This window comes from Physella acuta, unplaced genomic scaffold (assembly GCF_028476545.2).
Source record: "Physella acuta isolate Inbredline_101_S28 unplaced genomic scaffold, ASM2847654v3 ptg000279l, whole genome shotgun sequence".
In the NCBI taxonomy this organism is placed as follows: Eukaryota; Metazoa; Mollusca; class Gastropoda; family Physidae; genus Physella; species Physella acuta.
In genome coordinates this window covers 103392-125688 of record NW_026731798.1, presented here as the reverse complement: position 1 = coordinate 125688, position 22297 = coordinate 103392, and the positions used below count along the sequence as shown (strand labels likewise).

General features: G+C 40.1%; 1 protein-coding gene across 1 annotated transcript; it reads left to right on the top strand.

The window, feature by feature from the left end:
* Positions 1 to 4163: 4163 nt before the first annotated feature.
* LOC131939435 (uncharacterized) lies at positions 4164 to 5757 on the top strand. Its single transcript, XM_059297724.1, has 3 exons — positions 4164 to 4368; positions 4631 to 4771; positions 5624 to 5757. Exons 1-3 carry the CDS (start codon positions 4164 to 4166, stop codon positions 5755 to 5757), a joined length of 480 nt encoding a protein of 159 aa, XP_059153707.1.
* The last annotated feature ends 16540 nt before the right edge of the window (positions 5758 to 22297 follow it).

Sequence of the window (22297 nt, the reverse complement as noted above, 5' to 3'; positions counted from 1 at the left end):
TCATTATTTTAAAACAAAATATTTTGTCTTTATTGTGTTTTTTGTAAAATTCTAAAATTTGTTTAAAGACTGATACTCATAGCATGAAAACAGTATAAAAAGCATGAAGTCAGTTCACTGACTGTTAACGTTATGTCCCCTTAGTCATGGAGTACCGCAGCCTCAGTAATTCTAGGCGATAAATATTTGGGTAATCAATCAAGGGCAGGTCAACAGATAAAAGTAACCCAAGACGAGTTACGTGCCCTTTGGTTATCAATACGGTTCAAGTTAGCTTGTGGTATTTATTCGACATCAACTACATTTAATCACGAATTGAACTGAAATAAAAACCCCAAATAGATGATATTTTAAAAAAGAAATTAGTCTAAAGTCAAGTTTTGTAAGCTATAGGAATAATTAACCTTCTTACATTACGGTTAATAATTTTGTTGAAAAATTACACTATTCACATGTATATATATATATATATATATATATATATATATATATATATATATATATATATATATATATATATATATATATATATATATATATACAGGCCTATATATATATATATATATATATATATATATATATATATATATATATATGTATATATTTATATATGATATATGTATATATGTATATATAACGGAATAAATTCGACGTGTATAAGGCGTGGGTGTGTATTTCAGGTGTGTAAGCGAAAACATACACAGCGTCTAAGAGCAACAAAACACAAGTGGTGTTAGATTACACTCTCGAGGTCTCTCCTCACTATTCAAGAAAACAAGAGTCAAGTGAAATGATCTCAAATTTCAGTGCTGGGTATTACAACCATTGGCGGTATGACAGCAGGCATATTATAAAGGCAATAATTGTAATAAAATAAATACCATTTCACTCTAGCGTGAATCTCACTCTTTTTAGAGTTTATTACTTAAGATAGTTACAATCATCCGCATAAGCTTCAGTGTTAGCTTTGTTTTAAACTGACTGAACTAGTACACATGCATTTGAATGAAACTTTCAATAATCGATTTTGAAAATATCATGTTCCAAAGTATTATTTTTCATCCTGTATTCATCGTAATTGTTTCAAACTTCAGATTGTAGTTATTTAGCATGTGATATTCGAAGATAAAATAGAACTTCCTAGATAAATTTAAGTTGATATGGAATGATACCTTACAGATATGACGCGAGTGGTGTTTTATGTGGTAGTTGTGGTATGAAATCGCAACCATATAGGATTCTGCATATCACAATGGTGATTGAACATCGGCTGATTGTGTGCTTCGTCTTGGCTTTCACGGAGTTATGTCTGGCTACAGTAGGTTGTCGTTCTTGGCCTGTTGTTGCGTTATTCTAACTAAACACGTGTTAATGTATCTAAGGGGATTTGTTACGTAATTGCGTACATCTAAATGTAAATTTCCTGAAAAAATTAATATTCTTTATATATACACTAATCATCATTTCAAAATTATTTTTTTATTAATAATAGTTCATGTTATTATTTTAATTTTTGTTTAAATATTGTATTATTCAATATAATTTAACTGTGTGTCTTTACCACATATGTTTCGACTATAGGCTAAAGCCCCTGTTGTCAAAGCACAGCGCACTTAAGAATATTATATATTTATTTTAAGATACACATATTGTAGTTGATGATTCTGGCAAGAAAAACCATATTCTTAAAGTTTTACTACGTTAGAATGAATAGTACAGTATGTTAGTTAATTTAAATACAACTTTTTTAAAAGCTACATTTTCTGTTTGTATGAATGTGTGTATGGGGTTTGCTGTCAATATATATATATATATATATATATATATATATATATATATATATATATATATATATATATGTATATATATATATGCGTTTAAACTATTCAAAAGTGGGCATCCGCTGACAACATTATACGCAGTGTTTCTTCCAGACTTTTTTCTCCGGGGGGGGGGGGGGGGGGGCACTGGAAATTTTCGGGGGGGGGGGGGGGGGGGGCGGTAGACTTTGTAGACTTTCTTCGGGGGGGGGAGGCGGACACTGTTAAAAGTATATATTTTCTATATAAATTATATAAATTTCATTTCATTCGGGGGGGGGGGGGGCGGTAAAAACTTTTCGGGGTGGAGAGATGCCTGGAAGAAACTCTGGTTATACGCCTTCTACCAGAATGTTTCACTAAAAGATTGTTAGATCATCATCGAATAACTCAGTCCTTCACGTTCAGAGTTTCTTCCAGGCATCTCTTCGGCCCCCCGAAAAATTTTTACCGCCCCCCCGAACGAAATGAAATTTATATAATTTATATAGAAAATATATACTTTTAACAGTGTCCGCCCCCCCCCCCCCCCCCCGAAGAAAGTCTACCGCCACCCCCCCGAAAATTTCAAGTGCCCCCCCGGAGAAAAAAGTCTGGAAGAAACACTGTTCACGTTATGTTTGACTTATTATATGACCAACGTTTTTACTAAACTACTTTTTTTTTAAAGAAAACAATGTCAGGTTTATTTCCCATCTTCTGTGCATGTACAACCTTGTGAAAAAAATAGACATGATAACATTCAGTAGATTCTGTGTACTGGTGTACTGTAAATTGAGGTTACAACTCGTAACAATTTTGGATCCGTACTCAGCCCCTTTGGTTATCGCAGTAGCGATCACTATCCCTCGGCCAGTCCGTCTCACGGAATTTTGTAAGTTATAAAGTAGTCAAACTTTTCGTGTTGTAGCACATTGCTTCTTTCAGCTTGTCATTGACCGGAAGTTTACCAAGGTTGCCATGGTGAATGAAGGAACGAAAACCAATGAAATTCTCTCTAGCTTGACGTGCACCGACAGCGACGGAGACCTGACGACAATGTCTGTCAAGTCAATGACGCCGTCAAGTCCATGTTCTAAGTGTTTCGAGGTCTTGTCCTGTGGGGCTGGTGAGTGTTGTGTTTGGGAGTGTGTGTGTGGGTGTGTGGGTGTGTTAGCGTATGTGTGTGTCTCTGTGCAGTGGCGTAGCCAGGATCGTCTCAAGGGGGGGGGGGGGGGTCCCATTTTTTACCCGGAGACAAACTTTCGATTTGCACCTTCCCCCCCCCCCCCCTCAAACTTTCGATTTGCACCCCCCCCTCACTTTATATATATATATATATATACCGAGGGGTCTATGGGGGGGTTATGACCCCCTAACCCCTTCTGCCTACGCCACTGTCTGTGTGTGTCTGTGTGAGTTAGCGTAGAGTGGGGTGGTGGGGCACTGAGTCTTAGTGTGTAGATGCTTTATTACTCCTCTTACAAAATATATCACCGGTATCACATAATTGCTTTGGAAGTGTCTCAATGTGTATAAGGGGTGGAGATGAAATGTTTTGTTTATGTGTGTTTTTGGGGGAGGGGGAATATGAGTGTTGGTATGTAATAAATATAAGAAGAGGCGTAGCGAGGGGGGGGGTGCAAGGGGTGCGGACCGCACGGGGTGACACCATTTTAATGGGGTGACACGAAGGCGAAAAATAGTACAAATATGTAGAAAAAAAATGAGCGAGGGGGGGGGGGGGTGCAAATCGAAAGTTTGAGGGGAGGGGTGCAAATCGAAAGTTCGATGGGGGGTTGCAAATCCAAAATTTAAAGTTTGTCCCCTGGAAGAGTCGCTATGCCTCTGGGGTGGGGGGGGGGGGGGGGTGACACCATTAAGTGCCGCACCGAGTGACACCCGACCTCGCTACGCCACTGAATGTAAGTTTTACTGTGCAGAAGGTAAGTCTGGTAATATGTGGTATGTAAAAACTGGTTTCATTTCTAGTTACGTCAATTTAAGAGTTTAATATTGGTTTATTCTAGTTTATTATAGTTACCTAAAATAACTTATCACAAAAAATTAAAATAAAAAACCCCTAAAATATTTCTACAACTGAACACAATGATTCAATGGACGTTATCCAGATAATATAAATTTGTATTTGCTTTTTACCTGAGTATATTTAATTATGTTTTGTTCTAAAAATTAAATCAATAAAAATATCAGATTAAATCTGAATGCTGAAAATACATATAATGTTACGTTTCATCTATTTATTGAATGTTAACAAAAGTTCAGAATTGCTAAATTTACATTTCTTTAGTGATAATATTTGTGTCTATACCACATAGTAAACAATATTTACTTGCTAAACCTATGCAATCTCCTCCACCCCTACCCCCACCAGCCTCATGTCTACAGTACCGAGCTGGGGTTGGAACCCTGGACTACACCTCGGCACAATATTACCTGGTCACCGTCTCGTGCACGGACAACAAGGAGACGCCGGTCACAGAGGTCATCGAGGTCAAGGTCATACCCAACTCACCCCCGTACTTCATCCCAGAAGACTATCAATACGGTACGTGTTCATTTATTTTAATTAAATAATGAGATGCATAATATCGCAATCATGATGGCAAGCCTTTGATTCTTTTCACGGGAAAAACGTTTTTTTTTTTAAGTTTACAAACTCCTGTTTCTATTTTTTGCTTATGACCTCTTGTTTATTTTTAGTTGATGAATTCCTGTTTCTATTTTTAATTAAGTCATCATCATTCTTTTTATAGTTTATGACCTCATGTTTCTAATTTTAGATTAAGACATTAAGTTTCTATTTATAGTTTATGACCTCATGGATTCTGGCGCGCCGGCTGGTCAGGTGGTCTATGACGTCGACGCTAAAGATGACGACGGCGATGACGTCATATACAGCCTTGAGGTCCTGCCACAATCGTCTGCAAGTCATTATAAAATAGACAGAGGTTTAAAAACTATATAATATTGTTTTATTAATTGAAAATCGATAAACTTACTTTGATGCGAATCCAAGTGATTTTGCGCAGAATTGAGGATATAATAGGTTAGAACAGAGTTTTTCTCTGACTTTTTCTGAGGCAGTTTGAAAACGCCTACGGGGAGGGGAGGGGGGGGGGGGCGATTAATAATAATAAGACAGGTTAAAAGACGGAGTGGTCTAGCGGTAGAGAGCTGGACTGCTAACCCGTAAGTCTCGAGTTCGAATCCGGTTCAAGTCAGTAGAATGTCCCTGAGTCCTCCCAACTGATGGGTAGCTAACTCACGTTTGGGAAAGTAAAGGCGGCTGGGCATAGTGCTGACCACACTATCTCTTCATATGCCGAGGCCACAGAAACAAGTGAACTCTACTTCACTTGCCCCATAGGCCGTCAAGTTTGAAAGGGAAACTTTTACTTTTAAAAATTTATAGTTCCTATTTAGTTGTTATATCTTTTTAAAATAGTTCCGTTTGGTTCACTGCCTCACCCCCCCCCCCCACCCAAAGTAAACAGTGGGCAAGAAAATAGAAAAGTCTGGGTTCTCACCCCGACTCGACCACGCCGACTCCTTGGTTCCTTATTAGGTGCCTGAATCCACACAACTGATAAGGGTTACCTGATCTTAGTCTGGGGAGACTAAAGTCGGTTTGGCATACCGCGACCCACGCAACCACATCATGTACCCTGGCCAGAGAAATAGATGAACTCTACTTCATCTGCTATATATAGAGCGTCAAATCTAGAAGGGGGGTAGACGCATTTACTTTCATAATGTATCTTACACAACGCTTACACTTCCACATTACCTTTCCCTCTCAGCCACTGGCAAGATATCAACCACAGTTCCCCTCAAGGCTGAATGTAACGGTGACGTCACATTCCGCGTCACCATTAGCGACGGCAACATCACAGCAGCGCCGATGGTGATTGTCATGGCAATCAAAAGTAATTAATTAATTACTACCTATTGACATCGTCATCATCTTTTTTTCCCTGTAGTACCCCAGACACATAGGTGTTACGGGTCAGTTGTAGGTTAGATTAGAATAGGTCAGAATAGTCTAGAACTAGGGGAGAGAGCGTGTGTGAGTGGAGTTCACCCTACTGTGTAGTTACCCTTGTGTGTTTATGTTTTGTGGTCCCAAGGTCGAATGCGGGTATAAAAGGGCGAGTGAACGATTGTGGGGGGCAGTCAGCGGGTTAGTAGCGGTTAGGACGAGGGCTGTTATGGTACGCTTGAATGCATTGAGAAAATAAAAGGAGTGAAGTTATACACGAAGTGTTGTTGATGATTTGAAACGAACCCAGAACGTAACAACTGGTGGCCAGTATAAATCAAGTAGAAGCATAAACTTGATGCTGTCCTGTCGTTTGCCTGATGCTGTCCTGATGTTTGCCTGATGCTGTCCTGTCGTTTGCCTGATGCTGTCCTGTCGTTTGCCTGATGCTGTCCTGATGTTTGCCGGTTGCTGTCCTGATGTTTGCCGGTTGCTGTCCTGATGTTTGCCGGTTGCTGTCCTGATGTTTGCCGGTTGCTGTCCTGATGTTTGCCGGTTGCTGTCCTGATGTTTTCCGGTTGCTGTCCTGATGTTTGCCGGTTGCTGTCCTGATGTTTGTTGGTTGCTGTCCTGATGTTTGCCGGTTGCTGTCCTGATGTCTGACGGTTGCTGTCCTGATGTTTGCCGGTTGCTGTCCTGATGTTTGCCGGTTGCTGTCCTGGTGTTTGCCGGTTGCTGTCCTGGTGTTTGCCGGTTGCTGTCCTGACGTTTGTTGGATGCTGTGGGGATGCCGTTAGCCCGACGCTATAGCTGTTTGACAGAGTATGTAACAACATCGACTGTGAGTTGCAAATTTTTTGTGATGTAGAATGGTTGAGATATGAGTAGGAGTCGTAAACCAGTGTAGCCATAGAGCGCAGGTTGACTCAAATTTTTTTTGTGATGTAGAATGGTTGAGATATGGGTAGGAGTCGTAAACCAGTGTAGCCATAGAGCGCAGGTTGACTCAAATTTTTTGTGATGTAGAATGGTTGAGATATAGGTAGGAGTCGTAAACCAGTGTAGCCATAGAGCGCACAGGGTAGACTCAAATTTTTAGTGATGTAGAATGGTTGAGATATAGGTAGGAGTCGTAAACCAGTGTAGCCATAGAGCGCAGGTTGACTCAAATTTTTAGTGATGTAGAAGGGTTGAGATATAGGTAGGAGTCGTAAACCAGTGTAGCCATAGAGCGCAGGTTGACTCAAATTTTTTGTGATGTAGAGTGGTTGAGATATAGGTAGGAGTCGTAAACCAGTGTAGCCATAGAGCGCAGGTTGACTCAAATTTTTTGTGATGTAGAATGGTTGAGATATGAGTAGGAGTCGTAAACCAGTGTAGCCATAGAGCGCAGGTTGACTCAAATTTTTTGTGTGATGTAGAATGGTTGAGATATGGGTAGGAGTCGTAAACCAGTGTAGCCATAGAGCGCAGGTTGACTCAAATTTTTTGTGATGTAGAATGGTTGAGATATGGGTAGGAGTCATAAACCAGTGTAGCCAGAGAGCGCACAGGGTAGACTCAAAAAAATTTTGGTCTGGAAAGTTCTTAGATTCGGTACGATGCAACTGGGTGTGTATGATTTTTTTTTTTTGTTAGTTACACGAATGATTTGTGCTAGCTAGAAATTGTAGCAGTTCTGTATATTGTCATTATGTATTTCATTGTATATACAATCTGTCATATACATTCTTCGGAATGTATATTTTTAACTTGTGTATGTTTTTTGTGTATGTATATTTTTTAACTAGTGTATGTGTATGAAAGGCTTTGTGTTTTTTATTTAGCTAGGTTTTGGTAGCCAGTATTTGTAGTTATTACTACAAATACTTAGGTGGGGGGTAGTGTTACGGGTCAGTTGTAGGTTAGATTAGAATAGGTCAGAATAGTCTAGAACTAGGGGAGAGAGCGTGTGTGAGTGGAGTTCACCCTACTGTGTAGTTACCCTTGTGTGTTTATGTTTTGTGGTCCCAAGGTCGAATGCGGGTATAAAAGGGCGAGTGAACGATTGTGGGGGGCAGTCAGCGGGTTAGTAGCGGTTAGGACGAGGGCTGTTATGGTACGCTTGAATGCATTGAGAAAATAAAAGGAGTGAAGTTATACACGAAGTGTTGTTGATGATTTGAAACGAACCCAGAACGTAACAATAGGGCTACCCCATACAGTTCTTCCCACTTTCAGTCATTCAGTCATTCGGTCATTCGGTCATTCGGTCATTCGGTCATTCGGTCATTCAGTCATTCAGCCATTCAGTCATTCAGCCATTCAGTCATTCAGTCATTCAGTCATTCAGTCATTCAGTCATTCAGTCATTCAGTCAGTCAGTCATTCAGTCATTCAGTCATTCAGTCATTCAGTCATTCAGTCATTCAGCCATTCAGCCATGCAGCCATTCAGCCATTCAGCCATTCAGTCATTCAGTCATTCAGTTATTCAGTCATTCAGTCATTCAGTCATTCAGTTATTCAGCCATTCAGTCATTCAGCCATTCAGCCATTCAGCCATTCAGCCATTCAGCCATTCAGTCATTCAGTCATTCACTCATTCGCTCATTCGCCCATTCACCCATTCACTCATTCACTCATTCACTCATTCACTCATTCACTCATTCACTCATTCACTCATTCACTCATTCACTCATTCACTCATTCACTCATTCACTCATTCACTCATTCACTCATTCAGTACTTGGTCACCACGTTCAACACAGTAAAACAACTTTAAAATGATCACACCATCGCCTCATATACCGGTAGTAAAATATCCTATCAGTAACGTACGTCAAATTTTGTTTTCTCTTCCTCTAAACAAGACCCTAACATAGCACCAATGGCTGCCAACCTGGATACCACCGTTAAAATTCCAGAAGATTCCACCGGCACCGCCTACACTATCCGGATGATTGACAGCAACGGGGATCCACTGACGTACACTGTGACGTCATCAAACGCCGCTGGTTTGGCCCAGTACAACTTTATCTGTAAGTTTTTGTTCCTAGGACATAGATGTTGGAAGTCTGGATCTTTGGCACTTCTTGTTACATCTTTCTTCTCCTCTTTTTCGTTCTTAATTGTAATCTTGAACGGGATTTCCTACAACTCAATTACGTATTATGTGTCTACTTGTAATGTTCCGTATAGGCCGTTGACTCTGATTTCAGCCTGCTTTTCTTTTTGGATTTGCTTCCATAGCCTTTGTCTTACCAAGAACAAACTACAAGGTAGCCTTTGTTTGATTTTGCAGTTGTCTCTACTAGAAGAGTTGCTGTCCCCAGCTATAGAGCCTCATCTGCCAGGGGTTTGAACTCGAGTTTAGCTGACCCCATGTTGTTTCCAAAGTCTTTGGAGAGTATTTGACGAAATGGCGGTTGAGATTGAATTGAAATATATTTTGTTACAAAGACCGTTGAGTGAGATGCTAGTATTTAGTTCTAGCTTACCGACAAATATCGAGTGATGAACTTTAGTGTCTTCATAAACCAGTTAGTTGGACTTTGTCCTATGGCGCCTTGAATGGGTCATTGTTGTATCATGACGCGGTAATGTCCATGACTTTCAACATCGTTGTATCATGACGCGGTAATGTCCATGACTTTCAACATCGTTGTATCATGACGCGGAAATGTCCGTGACTTTCAAGTAGCCTGCTAAGTGAATTTGAACGGTTTGTTTTAGAGTTAGAGTGCGATAACTATATCAGCTATATGATCTGTATTAGAGTTCTGTTTAGTAGAACGTCTCTGATTGAACACACACATACACACATTATTTACATATAACTGACTGGAGCGGAGTGGTTGGATGGTAGAGCAGACCAGATCCTGGGTTCGAGTCCGTATTACACCTATAATGTACCTAACACACGAAAGGGGACGTAAAGTCGGTTAGGCGTAGTGCTGGCTATTATATTTCTTCATACGCCGATATCAGAAAAATAACAACTTCATCTGCTATATGGACCACTAGGATTAGAAGGGTCAGTGGCGTAGCTTGGGGGTGCAGGGGGTGCGGACCGCACCGGGTGACACGATTTAGGGGGGTGACACCAAGGCAAAAATAGCAAAATATATAGAGAAAAATGATAATTCCACTTTATTAAGTGATTAATTCGAGTTTTAAATAGTCTTTTTTAAAAGCTGCAAATCGAAAGTTTGAGGGGAGGGGTGCAAATCGAAAATTGAAAGTTTGTCCCCGGGAAGGGTCGTTACGCCTCTGGGGGGGGGTGACACCATTAAATGCCGCACCGGGTAACAGCCGACCTCGCTTCGCCTCTGAGAAAGGTTCTATATATTTAGAGCAGCGCACAGCAAAATAATATTAATTTATAAACAAACTCTTACAACGAAGCAAGAAGACAATGACATTTACTCTGTTCTCTTACGTCACCAGCTTCCAACGGAAACATCGATATTCAGAAACCCCTGGATTTCGAGAATCTGGCACTGAGGGTCACTGACCTCCAAATCCAGGCCACGGACGGGTACTGCACGTCACCCAAGTACTCACTGCGGCTGCAGGTAACATTACAATAAATGCAATTACTGTGTAAATAACATGTAAGTACACATTCCTTGTACACCTGCAATTTGTCGTGTGTGTATGTAGTATATTTACCCGAGTTTCTCACTTACGGATACAACAATGTTCAACATGTTTCTGGGTGTTTCATAAAGTCATAATTTATGTTAATGGTTGTTAACGTATAGACAAAATTAGTATATAGCTGCCTATAGCAGTTCTGGTTACTATGGAAACCACGAAAAGGTGTGAAAACGAACACCTTCACAGACCTCTATAACTTTGCTTTCAAAAGATAGCCTTGTCTAGCTGACCTTATTTGGATGACCGTGTCTTCTTCTTCTGAGGCCCGTTCGTGCCCAAGACACATGGGGCAGATGAAGTATAGTTCATCTAATTCATTGACCTCGGCATATGAAAGGATATTGTGTTTCCCTAACGTAAGTTAGGTACCCATTAGAGCTGGGTGGACTCAGGAGCGTTCCACTGATTTGAACCCGGATTCGAACTCGAGACTCTCGGGTTAGCAATCTAATTCTCTACAGCTAGGCCATGCCGCCCTCATGATGGCGTGTCTATCTGACCTAACTTTGATGACCTTGCCTTGATGTCACAGGTCACTGACGTCAACGAACCACCTACCATCTCACCTGTGACGACAAGCATGCAGGTATGCGAGGGTAAGGTGAGTAGATCTGTCACGTGCGGCCACAGGTAAGGTGAGTACATCTGTCACGTGCGGCCACAGGTAAGGTGAGTACATCTGTCACGTGCGGCCACAGGTAAGGTGAGTAGATCTGTCACGTGCGGCCACAGGTAAGGTGAGTAGATCTGTCACGTGCGGCCACAGGTAAGGTGAGTACATCTGTCACGTGCGGCCACAGGTAAGGTGAGTAGATCTGTCACGTGCGGCCACAGGTAAGGTGAGTACATCTGTCACGTGCGGCCACAGGTAAGGTGAGTACATCTGTCACGTGCGGCCACAGGTAAGGTGAGTACATCTGTCACGAGCGGCCACAGGTAAGGTGAGTACATCTGTCACGTGCGGCCACAGGTAAGGTGAGTACATCTGTCACGTGCGGCCACAGGTAAGGTGAGTACATCTGTCACGTGCGGCCACAGGTAAGGTGAGTACATCTGTCACTTGCGGCCACAGGTAAGGTGAGTACATCTGTCACGTGCGGCCACAGATAAGGTGAGTACATCTGTCACGTGCGGCCACAGGTGAGGTTAAAGTAGGAATGATCTTCTGTCCAACTTCAGTCAGCCATTCTATAGATGTTGCTGCTTTTAAAAATGGCAGTTAATTGACGACATCGTATAACTGAAATATATTTCACGAGCCGACCCGCTGCGTATCATACGCCGCTATTTAGTTGTTTTTTTTTCTACTTTTCAGTAATTTATAATTTGTAAATTCGACAGTACCAATGCCGCCATTGAAAATATTTGCTTAAAAACACTAACCCCCCCCCCCCCCCCCCCCCCCCACGTGAAAGCAGCCTCCTCTTAGTTACCTCCTCTAAGTTTAAAATCGTTTCAAACTAAATTATCTGCCCCTAATAGCCGTCACCAAACCCGTCTCTATGATTGTAAAATGTAAACAGAGTGAACACCGCTCACCAGATCATGTGGGGGTGGGGTGTGGGTGGTAGTGATAGTGATAGAGAGAAAGAGAGGGGACTGCAAGGAGGCGCTTGCAGCTTGTTTTCTAACTGATCCCAGAAGAGAATTATATATACGAGCCGGCCCGCGGCATATCATACGCCGCTATTTAGTTGTTGTTTTTTCTACTTTTCAGTAATTCATAATTTGTGAATTCGACAGTATCACCTCTGCCACTGAAAATATTTCTTTAAAACACTATATAAACTATAAGTAGCTCGTTAAGGACCATAACCCCCCCTTCCTCCCCCCCCCCTACGTTTAAAATCGTTGGCTCAGCTTGTAAACATTTAGAGTGAACACAGCTCACTAAAACCATGTAGGGGTGGGGAGGTAGGGAGCGCGTTTACAGCTTGTTTTCTAGGCGCGTTTGCAGCTTGTTTTCTAGCGGCTCCCAGAAGAGAATTATATATATAGATAGATGTTCTCCTATGCGAAACAACTCCCCCCCAGTTCTATTATTTTGATGTCATGTATGTTTAGTATTATTTAAAGTAAAAGTCATGAGTTTTGAAATCCCTTAAAAAATTAGCAAGTATTACTAGGAATGTCCGTGTTAATTTATATAACCTATTCATGAAAATTATGTTTTATAATCTCATGTTCCCAATCTTTTACGTGCTAACTCTTGTATCTAGGACACATATGTTCCTGGTTATAAGGTCATTGACCCCGACTTAGGAGACACCCACAGTTGGTACTTCGACAAGACCAACGCCAACCTCAGGGGCTACTTCAGCATTGTGAGAACCACTGGGAACATCAAGACGCTGTTGGACTACGATATCGACGCCCCGGCTCCCATGTTGAACCCTAAACAGCTGATTGTTGTGGTGAGGTTTGATTAGTTACAACAATCGAACTAGGTTTTATTATCTAAGGAGAAGGCTCAAGGGTTTCTTTGTGTTTCTGTAGGTGGAGGATAAAGGCGGATTAACTGCCACGGCCACTGTGATTATCACGTTCGTGGACTGTAACGATAATCCACCTGTGTTTGTTCAGCCGGCATACGGTGCCAGTACCAGTGAGTGTATTCCTGCAGGTCAGTTGTTGGTCAGTTGTTGGTCAGTTGTTGGTTAGTTGTTGGTCAGTTATTGGTCAGTTGTTGGTCAGTTGTTGGTCAGTTGATGGTCAGTTGATGGTCAGTTGTTGGTCAGTTGTTGGTCAGTTGTTGGTCAGTTGTTGGTCAGTTGTTGGTTAGTTGTTGGTCAGTTGTTGGTCAGTTGTTTGTCAGTTGTTGGTCAGTTGTTGGTCAGTTGTTGGTCAGTTGTTGGTCAGTTGTTGGTTAGTTGTTGGTCAGTTGTTGGTCAGTTGTTGGTTAGTTGTTTGTCAGTTGTTGGTTAGTTGTTGGTCAGTTGTTGGTTAGTTGTTGGTCAGTTGGTCAGTTGTTGGTTAGTTGTTGGTCAGTTGCTGGTCAGCTGTTGGTCAGTTGTTGGTTAGTTGTTGGTTAGTTGTTGGTTAGTTGTTGGTCAGTTGGTCAGTTGTTGGTTAGTTGTTGGTCAGTTGCTGGTCAGCTGTTGGTCAGTTGTTGGTTAGTTGTTGGTTAGTTGTTGGTTAGTTGTTGGTCAGTTGTTGGTCAGTTGTTTGTTAGTTGTTGGTTAGTTGTTGGTCAGTTGTTGGTCAGTTGTTGGTCAATTGTTGTTCAGCTGTTGGTCAGTTGTTGGTTAGTTGTTGGTTAGTTGTTGGTTAGTTGTTGGTCAGTTGTTGGTCAGTTGTTTGTTAGTTGTTGGTTAGTTGTTGGTCAGTTGTTGGTCAGTTGTTGGTCAGTTGTTGGTCAATTATTGTTCAGTTGTTGGTCAGTTGTTGGTTAGTTGTTGGTCAGTTGTTGGTCAGTTGTTGGTCAGTTGTTGGTCAATTGTTGTTCAGTTGTTGGTCAGTTGTTGGTTAGTTGTTGGTTAGTTGTTGGTTAGTTGTTGGTCAGTTGTTGGTTAGTTGTTGGTTAGTTGTTGGTTAGTTGTTGGTCAATTGTTGTTCAGTTGTTGGTCAGTTGTTGGTTAGTTGTTGGTTAGTTGTTGGTTAGTTGTTGGTCAGTTGTTGGTCAGTTGTTGGTCAGTTGTTGGTCAGTTGTTGGTCAATTGTTGGTCAATTGTTGTTCAGTTGTTGGTCAGTTGTTGGTCAGTTGTTGGTCAGTTGTTGGTTAGTTGTTGGTTAGTTGTTGGTTAGTTGTTGGTCAGTTGTTGGTCAGTTGTTGGTCAGTTGTTGGTCAGTTGTTGGTCAATTGTTGTTCAGTTGTTGGTCAGTTGTTGGTTAGTTGTTGCTCAGTTGTTTGTTAGTTGCTAATCATTGTTAGTTTGCTGTTGGTTTTCTGTTGATTTGTTGTTGGTTTGTTTTGTTGGTTAGTTGTTGGTCAGTTGTTTCTTAGTCAGTTGTTGTTCAGTTGTTGGTCAGTATTTTGGTCAATAGTTAAACAGCTATTGGTTAGTTGTTTAAGAACTGTTGGTCAGTGGTTGGCTCGTTGTATGACGGTTTTACATTGGTCATTAGTTGGCTGGTCAGTTGCTAAACAGAAGTTAGTCAAGTGTTGTTCTGTTGTTTGTCAGTTGTCGGTCTGTTACAGTGCTCATTCGCTCGTGTCTTTTAGTTCTGTATGCTCACACCCTCATTCCCATGTTGGCAGGTACCAGACTTATCACCATCGCCGCCACAGACAACGACTCGTCACGTGAACAAAACAACATCATCTACTATCTGTACGTGTATGTCCACATATGAGTATGAGAACATATGAGTACCACCACATACAATAGGTGACATATGAACATGTAACAGTTTGAGATAAGAATGAACTTGATACAGTCAGAACAGCTGATTTAGTAAAATATAAAACGCAGAGATACAAAAGGAATTGCATATAAATCAGTTATGCTGATCTCTGTTTTACAACGAAGGAGACGTAATAAAATATTTTAAAATCCTGGGGGTCTATAGGCAGATGAAGTAGAGTCTGCCTGTTTATTTTTTTCTGACTTCGACATGTGATAGGTATATATCAACAGCATACACCAACCTCACATAAACACATAATTCATCAGTCTCACACATATACATATACATCAGCCACATATAAACACATAATACATCAGCCTCACACATACACACATACAAAAGTCACACATACAAACATATACATCAGCCTGAAATACAGTGTTTTTTCGGGGGGGGGGGGGGGGCGGACAATATTTACCGAGGGGGGGGGGGGGGGGCGGTCACTGTTAAAAGTCTACATTTTCTCTATAAATTACATTTCGTTCTGGAGGGGCGGGGGTTGGCGGTGCTTCCCCGAAGAGATGCCTGGAAGAAACTCTGCACACATAAGCACACAATACATCAGCCTCACACATACACATATGCGTAAACCCCATGTAACCGCATACCATCAAATGCTTTCAGTGGCTCGGGGGGTGCCGTCAGTGTAGGGACTGGGGGTGAAGTAATCGTTAACCAGCCTCTACCAGCCGGAAGTGTCGTCACGTTCAGCGCGCATGCGCAAGACAAAGGTCAGACGCCAGGGCCGCTGAGAAGTATCAACCCGGCAGTGATCAGTATCCGGTTTACGGTAAAACTTATGTTGTATCACTCACTGTATTTAGTATCCGGTTTACGGTAAAACTTATGTTGTATCACTCACTGTATTTAGTATCAGGTTTACGGTAAAACTTATGTTGTATAACTCACTGTATTTAGTATCCGGTTTACGGTAAAACTTATGTTGTATCACTCACTGTATTTAGTATCCGGTTTACGGTAAAACTTATGTTGTATCACTCACTGTATTTAGTATCCGGTTTACGGTAAAACTTATGTTGTATCACTCACTGTATTTAATATCCGGTTTACGGTAAAACTTATGTTGTATCACTCACTGTATTTAGTATCCGGTTTACGGTAAACTTTGTTGTATCACTCAAGGTATTCAGCATCAGGTTTACGGTACATTATTATTTATATACCTTTTAAAAATAAATGACATAAATTACTGGGTTTTTTTTAGGTTTACGTTAAACTGTTTTATAACCTCACTAATCATATTAAACCTAACAAAATAGTGGTTTTAATTTATTTTAATTAATACAATACATTGCAACCCAAATGTTCTCATTATAACTTTATTTCGTGAAAACCAATGCAATTTAACTGTGTAAATATTCATCAACCACATTGTTTAAAGTTAGTGTATTTCATATAACATATGATGTCTCGAGTTGCAAAAAGTTGAGATCATTTAACATAACATCCGACCTTTAAATCATTTAGCTTCTAGAAACAACAGTACCATCTCTGTTCCCCAGCCATGCCCCACCACCCAACCCCCAGCTCTAGCCGCCCCTGCCCCTGCACCAGCTCCAAACCCTGACACCACAACCGCAATAACCACAAGGATTGAGACCACAAAGGTAAGTAGGTACCATATTAGGACATACCACTATGGTGATGATTCTTATTGTCACATAACAGAACAAATCGTGACAATAAAACAAGAATAGAATATAATATATGACAATATATCCAGAACAGAATATAATATATGGCAATATAACCAGAACAGAATATAATATATGGCAATATAACCAAAACAGAATATAATATATGCAGACCCAAAGTTACAACCCAAATTAGAAGAAATTATATGTTTTGCATAACAACACTTTAATAAGGAGTACCTTAATTAAGAATGTTAATGCCACACTTTGTTGTGTCTATGCCAGGTTTCGAACCTGCCCTGGATCGTCATCGCAGTCTTGTTGTTTGCCGTCTTTCTGTCTCTGCTCGCCTTGATGCTGTGGCGGTACTCACCACTATGTCTACACACCTGTCGGAGACTCACCTGCGACTTAAAGTGCAGCAGAGCTAAACCTGGGAGGTGAGTGCACACGGTTATCGCGTGGTATAATTTAGTTCTGACAACTATGAGAATAAATGATAGTATCGGAAATTTGATCTGTGTGGTAAAATCAGTTATGAAATTTTTTTTAAAATCTACTTTTAATGATTAAGTCACAGTATTTTATGAACTGACTTTGGCCTATAATCTTATTTATTGATTTTATTTCAACAATCTTATAAACTGATGTTACTCTCTATCTTGTGAATTTATGCAAGCCCCTTTTTGGGAATTAATGTCTTCTATCTTGTGAATTTATGCAAGCCCCTTTTTGGGAATTAATGTCTTCTATCTTGTGAATATATGCAAGCCTTTTTTTATTGGGAATTGATGTCACCTATCTTGTGAATCTATGCAAGCCCTTTTTGGGAATTGATGTCACCTATCTTGTGAATCTATGCAGCCCCTTTTCTTGGGAATTAATATCAGCCCCTATCTTGTGAATCTATGCAAGCCCCTTTTATTGGAAATTAATGTCAGCCTCTACCTTGTGAATTGTTATGAGCCACTTATCGTGTGAATAAATATGAGAACCTCACCTAAACAAATGATAATAGCCCCATTTTTTAGTTATACCCTGAGTCACCAAAATTAAAACATACGTTGCCCCCTTTAACTTATGAACTGATATGGACCCCCTCCTGTTGTAAATTAAAACTGTTTTTGGCGCCTCTTCAACGATATCTGGACTTTCTCTCACAAACATCCCCCCATCTTGAAATCAAACGTTCGGTCATCTCATAAACGACTATGAAACCTTGTGAGTCTAATCCAGTGGCGTAGCCAGGCTCAAGGGGGGGGGGGGGGTTCCAATTTTTACCCGGGGACAAACTTTCGATTTGCACCCCCCCCCCCTCAAAATTTCGATTTGCACCCCCCGAGGGGTCTATGTGGGGGTTATGATCTCCCCTAACCCCCCTGCCTACGCCACTGGTCTGATCAATGTTAACGTTTCTGAACGTATGTTCTAGGCCAAAGATTGAACGCAGACTGCCCATTGGCTACCCTATTCAAGCGGACGTCGAGTAAGTCAAGGTTACGTCATCTGTTTATTGGGTTAGGGTTTGGTTTTTTTGGTAATGTTTAGTGGAAGTGACGTCACTAAAACGGGCAAATCCTATTGGTTCTGTGAGAAATGGGAATAGGGAGAGCTATGGCACCCAAGGGGTGAAAGGGTGGGGGTTGGGGCAGGGTGGGCTAAGTATGGCTGCTTAAATCTAGTGGATTTGGGGAGGGGGGCAGTGTTTTTAATACCTTTTTCTCCGGGGGGGGGGGGCATTTGATATTTTCAGGGGGGGGGGGTCAACATTTTTCGGGGGAGCGGACACTAGTAAAAGTGTATGTTTACTATATAAAATCCTTCTCTTTCGGGCGGGGGGGTAGACTTTCTTCGAGGGGTGGGGTAGAGAGGCCTGAAAGAAACTCTGTGTGTATCTACATACTTATCACTGCCCTACTGTTGTTCGTATCAAACAAACAAGCCCGGCTTAACCATGCCATGCCCCTATCTCTGCCTCAAATAAGCAACTAAAGATTATCAACAATCAATGACCTGAGTAAACCTTATCTTAAAACTGATGTATTTTTTGTATTTTAGAAAGGAAGAACCAGCGCCTAAAGGTCCAGGATTTTTGTTCGGATTCTGGAAAGAACGTAATTTCTATTTTTTTTATTATTATTAATTTAATATACTAATTACAAATATTAGAAGGCAGGGGGGGGGGGCCTAAGGGGTGATAACCCCCCCCCAATAGACCCCTTGGTATATATATATATATATATATATATATATATATATATATATATATATATATATAAAGTATGAGGGGGTGCATATCGAAAGTTTGAGGGGGGGGGGGGGGTGCAAATCGAAAGTTTGTCCCCGGGTAAAAATTGGACCCCCCCCCCCCCCCCACTTGAGACGATCCTGGCTACGCCACTGATATACGCTCTATTGTAAAACTTCTTGGGGAGGTACAAATAAGACTTCATCAAGAGTAAGTATACACCACAAAAAAATACAATACAAAACACACTACAGAAAACAGATGGGATACACATTATAAAAATAAGATGTATTCCTTAATCTGAGAGTTCGAACTATGGACTGGTGGGTTCGTACAATAAAGGCCAATTGAAAAAAAAAGTTCCTCAAGTCTCTTATACTGTTATATGTTTTTGTTTTCCCAAACAGGTTATACGGATGACGATTTCAAACAGTTCCCACAACGCAGGGGTCGACCCACCCCCGGGGACATGGAGCCCCACTACCCTCACACAGTTGACCCCGTGACCCCTGTTGACACTTAGTTTACAACATGTCTATGTATTTCAAACAGAAAAGTTGTCAAATACTAAGAGAATATTATACACCATGCAGGTGATGGAAAAATTGTTTTGAAACTGGAAGTATGGGCTATGGATGTGTTTGTTAAACTGTTGGGGGGTATTTTACACACATGGAGAATGATAAAAAACAAGATTGAAGAAGTAATATTTGGCAGAGAGAAGACTAAACCACAAGTTAAGTTAGGCAGGGAGAATGTTAAACCACAAGTTAAGTTAGGCAGGGAGAATGTTAAACCAGAAGTTAAGTTAGGCAGGGAGAATGTTAAACCAGAAGTTAAGTTAGGCAGGGAGAATGTTAAACCAGAAGTTAAGTTAGGCAGGGAGAATGTTAAACCAGAAGTTAAGTTAGGCAGGGAGAATGTTAAACCACAAGTTAAGTTAGGCAGGGAGAATGTTAAACCACAAGTTAAGTTAGGCAGGGAGAATGTTAAACCAGAAGTTACCTTTGACGGAGAGAGTGTTAAACTATAAATTACCATTCGCAGGGATAATGTTAAACCGGAAGTAACCTTGGGCACAGAGAATGTTAAACCATAGGTTACCTTTGGCAGGGAGAATCTTATACCAGAACTAACCTTTGAGGTGAAGAGTGTTAAACCATAGTTTATCTTTGGCAGGGTTAATGTTAAACCAGATGTTATCTTTGTAAAGGTAATTTTACACCACTAGTAAAGTTAGGGACGAAGAATGTTATACCAGAACTTACCTTTGACAGGGAGAGTGGTAAACCAGAAGTTACCTTTGACTGGAAGAATTTCAACAATAGCTTATTCTTGACAGGGCTTATGTTAAGCAAAAAACTGATTTTAGTGTCTGTTTGAATGAATCGCACAGAGGCAACTGTGAACTTCATTATTTGTTACCACAAGTACAATATGTACACTTAATGTACTCAATCGTCACAAGTACACTATTTATACTTAATGTACTTAATCGTTACCACAAGTACACTTAGTGTACTCAATCGTTACCACAAGAACACTATGCATATATAATATACTTCATCGTTACCACAAGTACACTATGTATACTTAACGTACTCAATCGTTACCACAAATACAACATGTATACTCAATCGTTACCACAAGTACATAGTGTATACTTAAAGTACTCAATCGTTACCACAAGAACACTATGCATATATAATATACTTCATCGTTACCACAAGTACACTATGTATACTTAACGTACTCAATCGTTACCACAAATACAACATGTATACTCAATCGTTACCACAAGTACATAGTGTATACTTAAAGTACTCAATCGTTACCACAAGTACACTATGTATACTTAACGTACTCTATCGTTACCACAAGTACATAGTGTATACTTAAAGTACTCAATCGTTACCACAAGTACATAGTGTATACTTAAAGTACTCAATCGTTACCACAAGTACACTATGTATACTTAACGTACTCAATCATTACCACAAGTACATAGTGTATACTTAAAGTACTCAATCGTTACCACAAGTACATAGTGTATACTTAAAGTACTCAATCGTTACCACAAGTACATAGTGTATACTTAAAGTACTCAATCGTTACCACAAGTACATAGTGTATACTTAAAGTACTCAATCGTTACCACAAGTACATAGTGTATACTTAAAGTACTCAATCGTTACCACAAGTACATAGTGTATACTTAAAGTACTCAATCGTTACCACAAGTACATAGTGTATACTTAAAGTACTCAATCGTTACCACAAGTACATAGTGTATACTTAAAGTACTCAATCGTTACCACAAGTACATAGTGTATACTTAAAGTACTCAATCGTTACCACAAGTACATAGTGTATACTTAAAGTACTCAATCGTTACCACAAGTACATAGTGTATACTTAAAGTACTCAATCGTTACCACAAGTACATAGTGTATACTTAAAGTACTCAATCGTTACCACAAGTACATAGTGTATACTTAAAGTACTCAATCGTTACCACAAGTACATAGTGTATACTTAAAGTACTCAATCGTTACCACAAGTACATAGTGTATACTTAAAGTACTCAATCGTTACCACAAGTACATAGTGTATACTTAAAGTACTCAATCGTTACCACAAGTACATAGTGTATACTTAAAGTACTCAATCGTTACCACAAGTACATAGTGTATACTTAATGTACTCAATTGTTACCACAAGTACATAGTGTATACTTAATGTACTCAATCGTTACCACAAGTACATAGTGTATACTTAATGTACTCAATCGTTACCACAAGTACACCGTGTATACTTAAAGTACTCAATCGTTACCACAAGTACATAGTGTATACTTAATGTACTCAATCGTTACCACAAGTACATAGTGTATACTTAAAGTACTCAATCGTTACCACAAGTACATAGTGTATACTTAAAGTACTCAATCGTTACCACAAGTACATAGTGTATACTTAATGTACTCAATCGTTACCACAAGTACATAGTGTATACTTAATGTACTCAATCGTTACCACAAGTACATAGTGTATACTTAATGTACTCAATCGTTACCACAAGTACACCGTGTATACTTAAAGTACTCAATCGTTACCACAAGTACATAGTGTATACTTAATGTACTCAATCGTTACCACAAGTACATAGTGTATACTTAAAGTACTCAATCGTTACCACAAGTACATAGTGTATACTTAAAGTACTCAATCGTTACCACAAGTACATAGTGTATACTTAATGTACTCAATCGTTACCACAAGTACATAGTGTATACTTAATGTACTCAATCGTTACCACAAGTACACCGTGTATACTTAAAGTAATCAATTAGTTGCTAACACAAGTAGGGCCTACACACTAAGCAAGGTGTGTACTTCATTAGTTAACAAAACTACACACAAAATGCATTCCATGCTGCGATAAATGAACACATGTACCGAAACTAATACACGACACCATAAAGTTAACAAATAGACATACGTTATACAGATATACCAAAGACAAACAGATAAAACAAAAAACAAAGATTATAACCAACATCGAATATAAAAAACCCAACTCAACATTAAGCATATTGGTGTTTT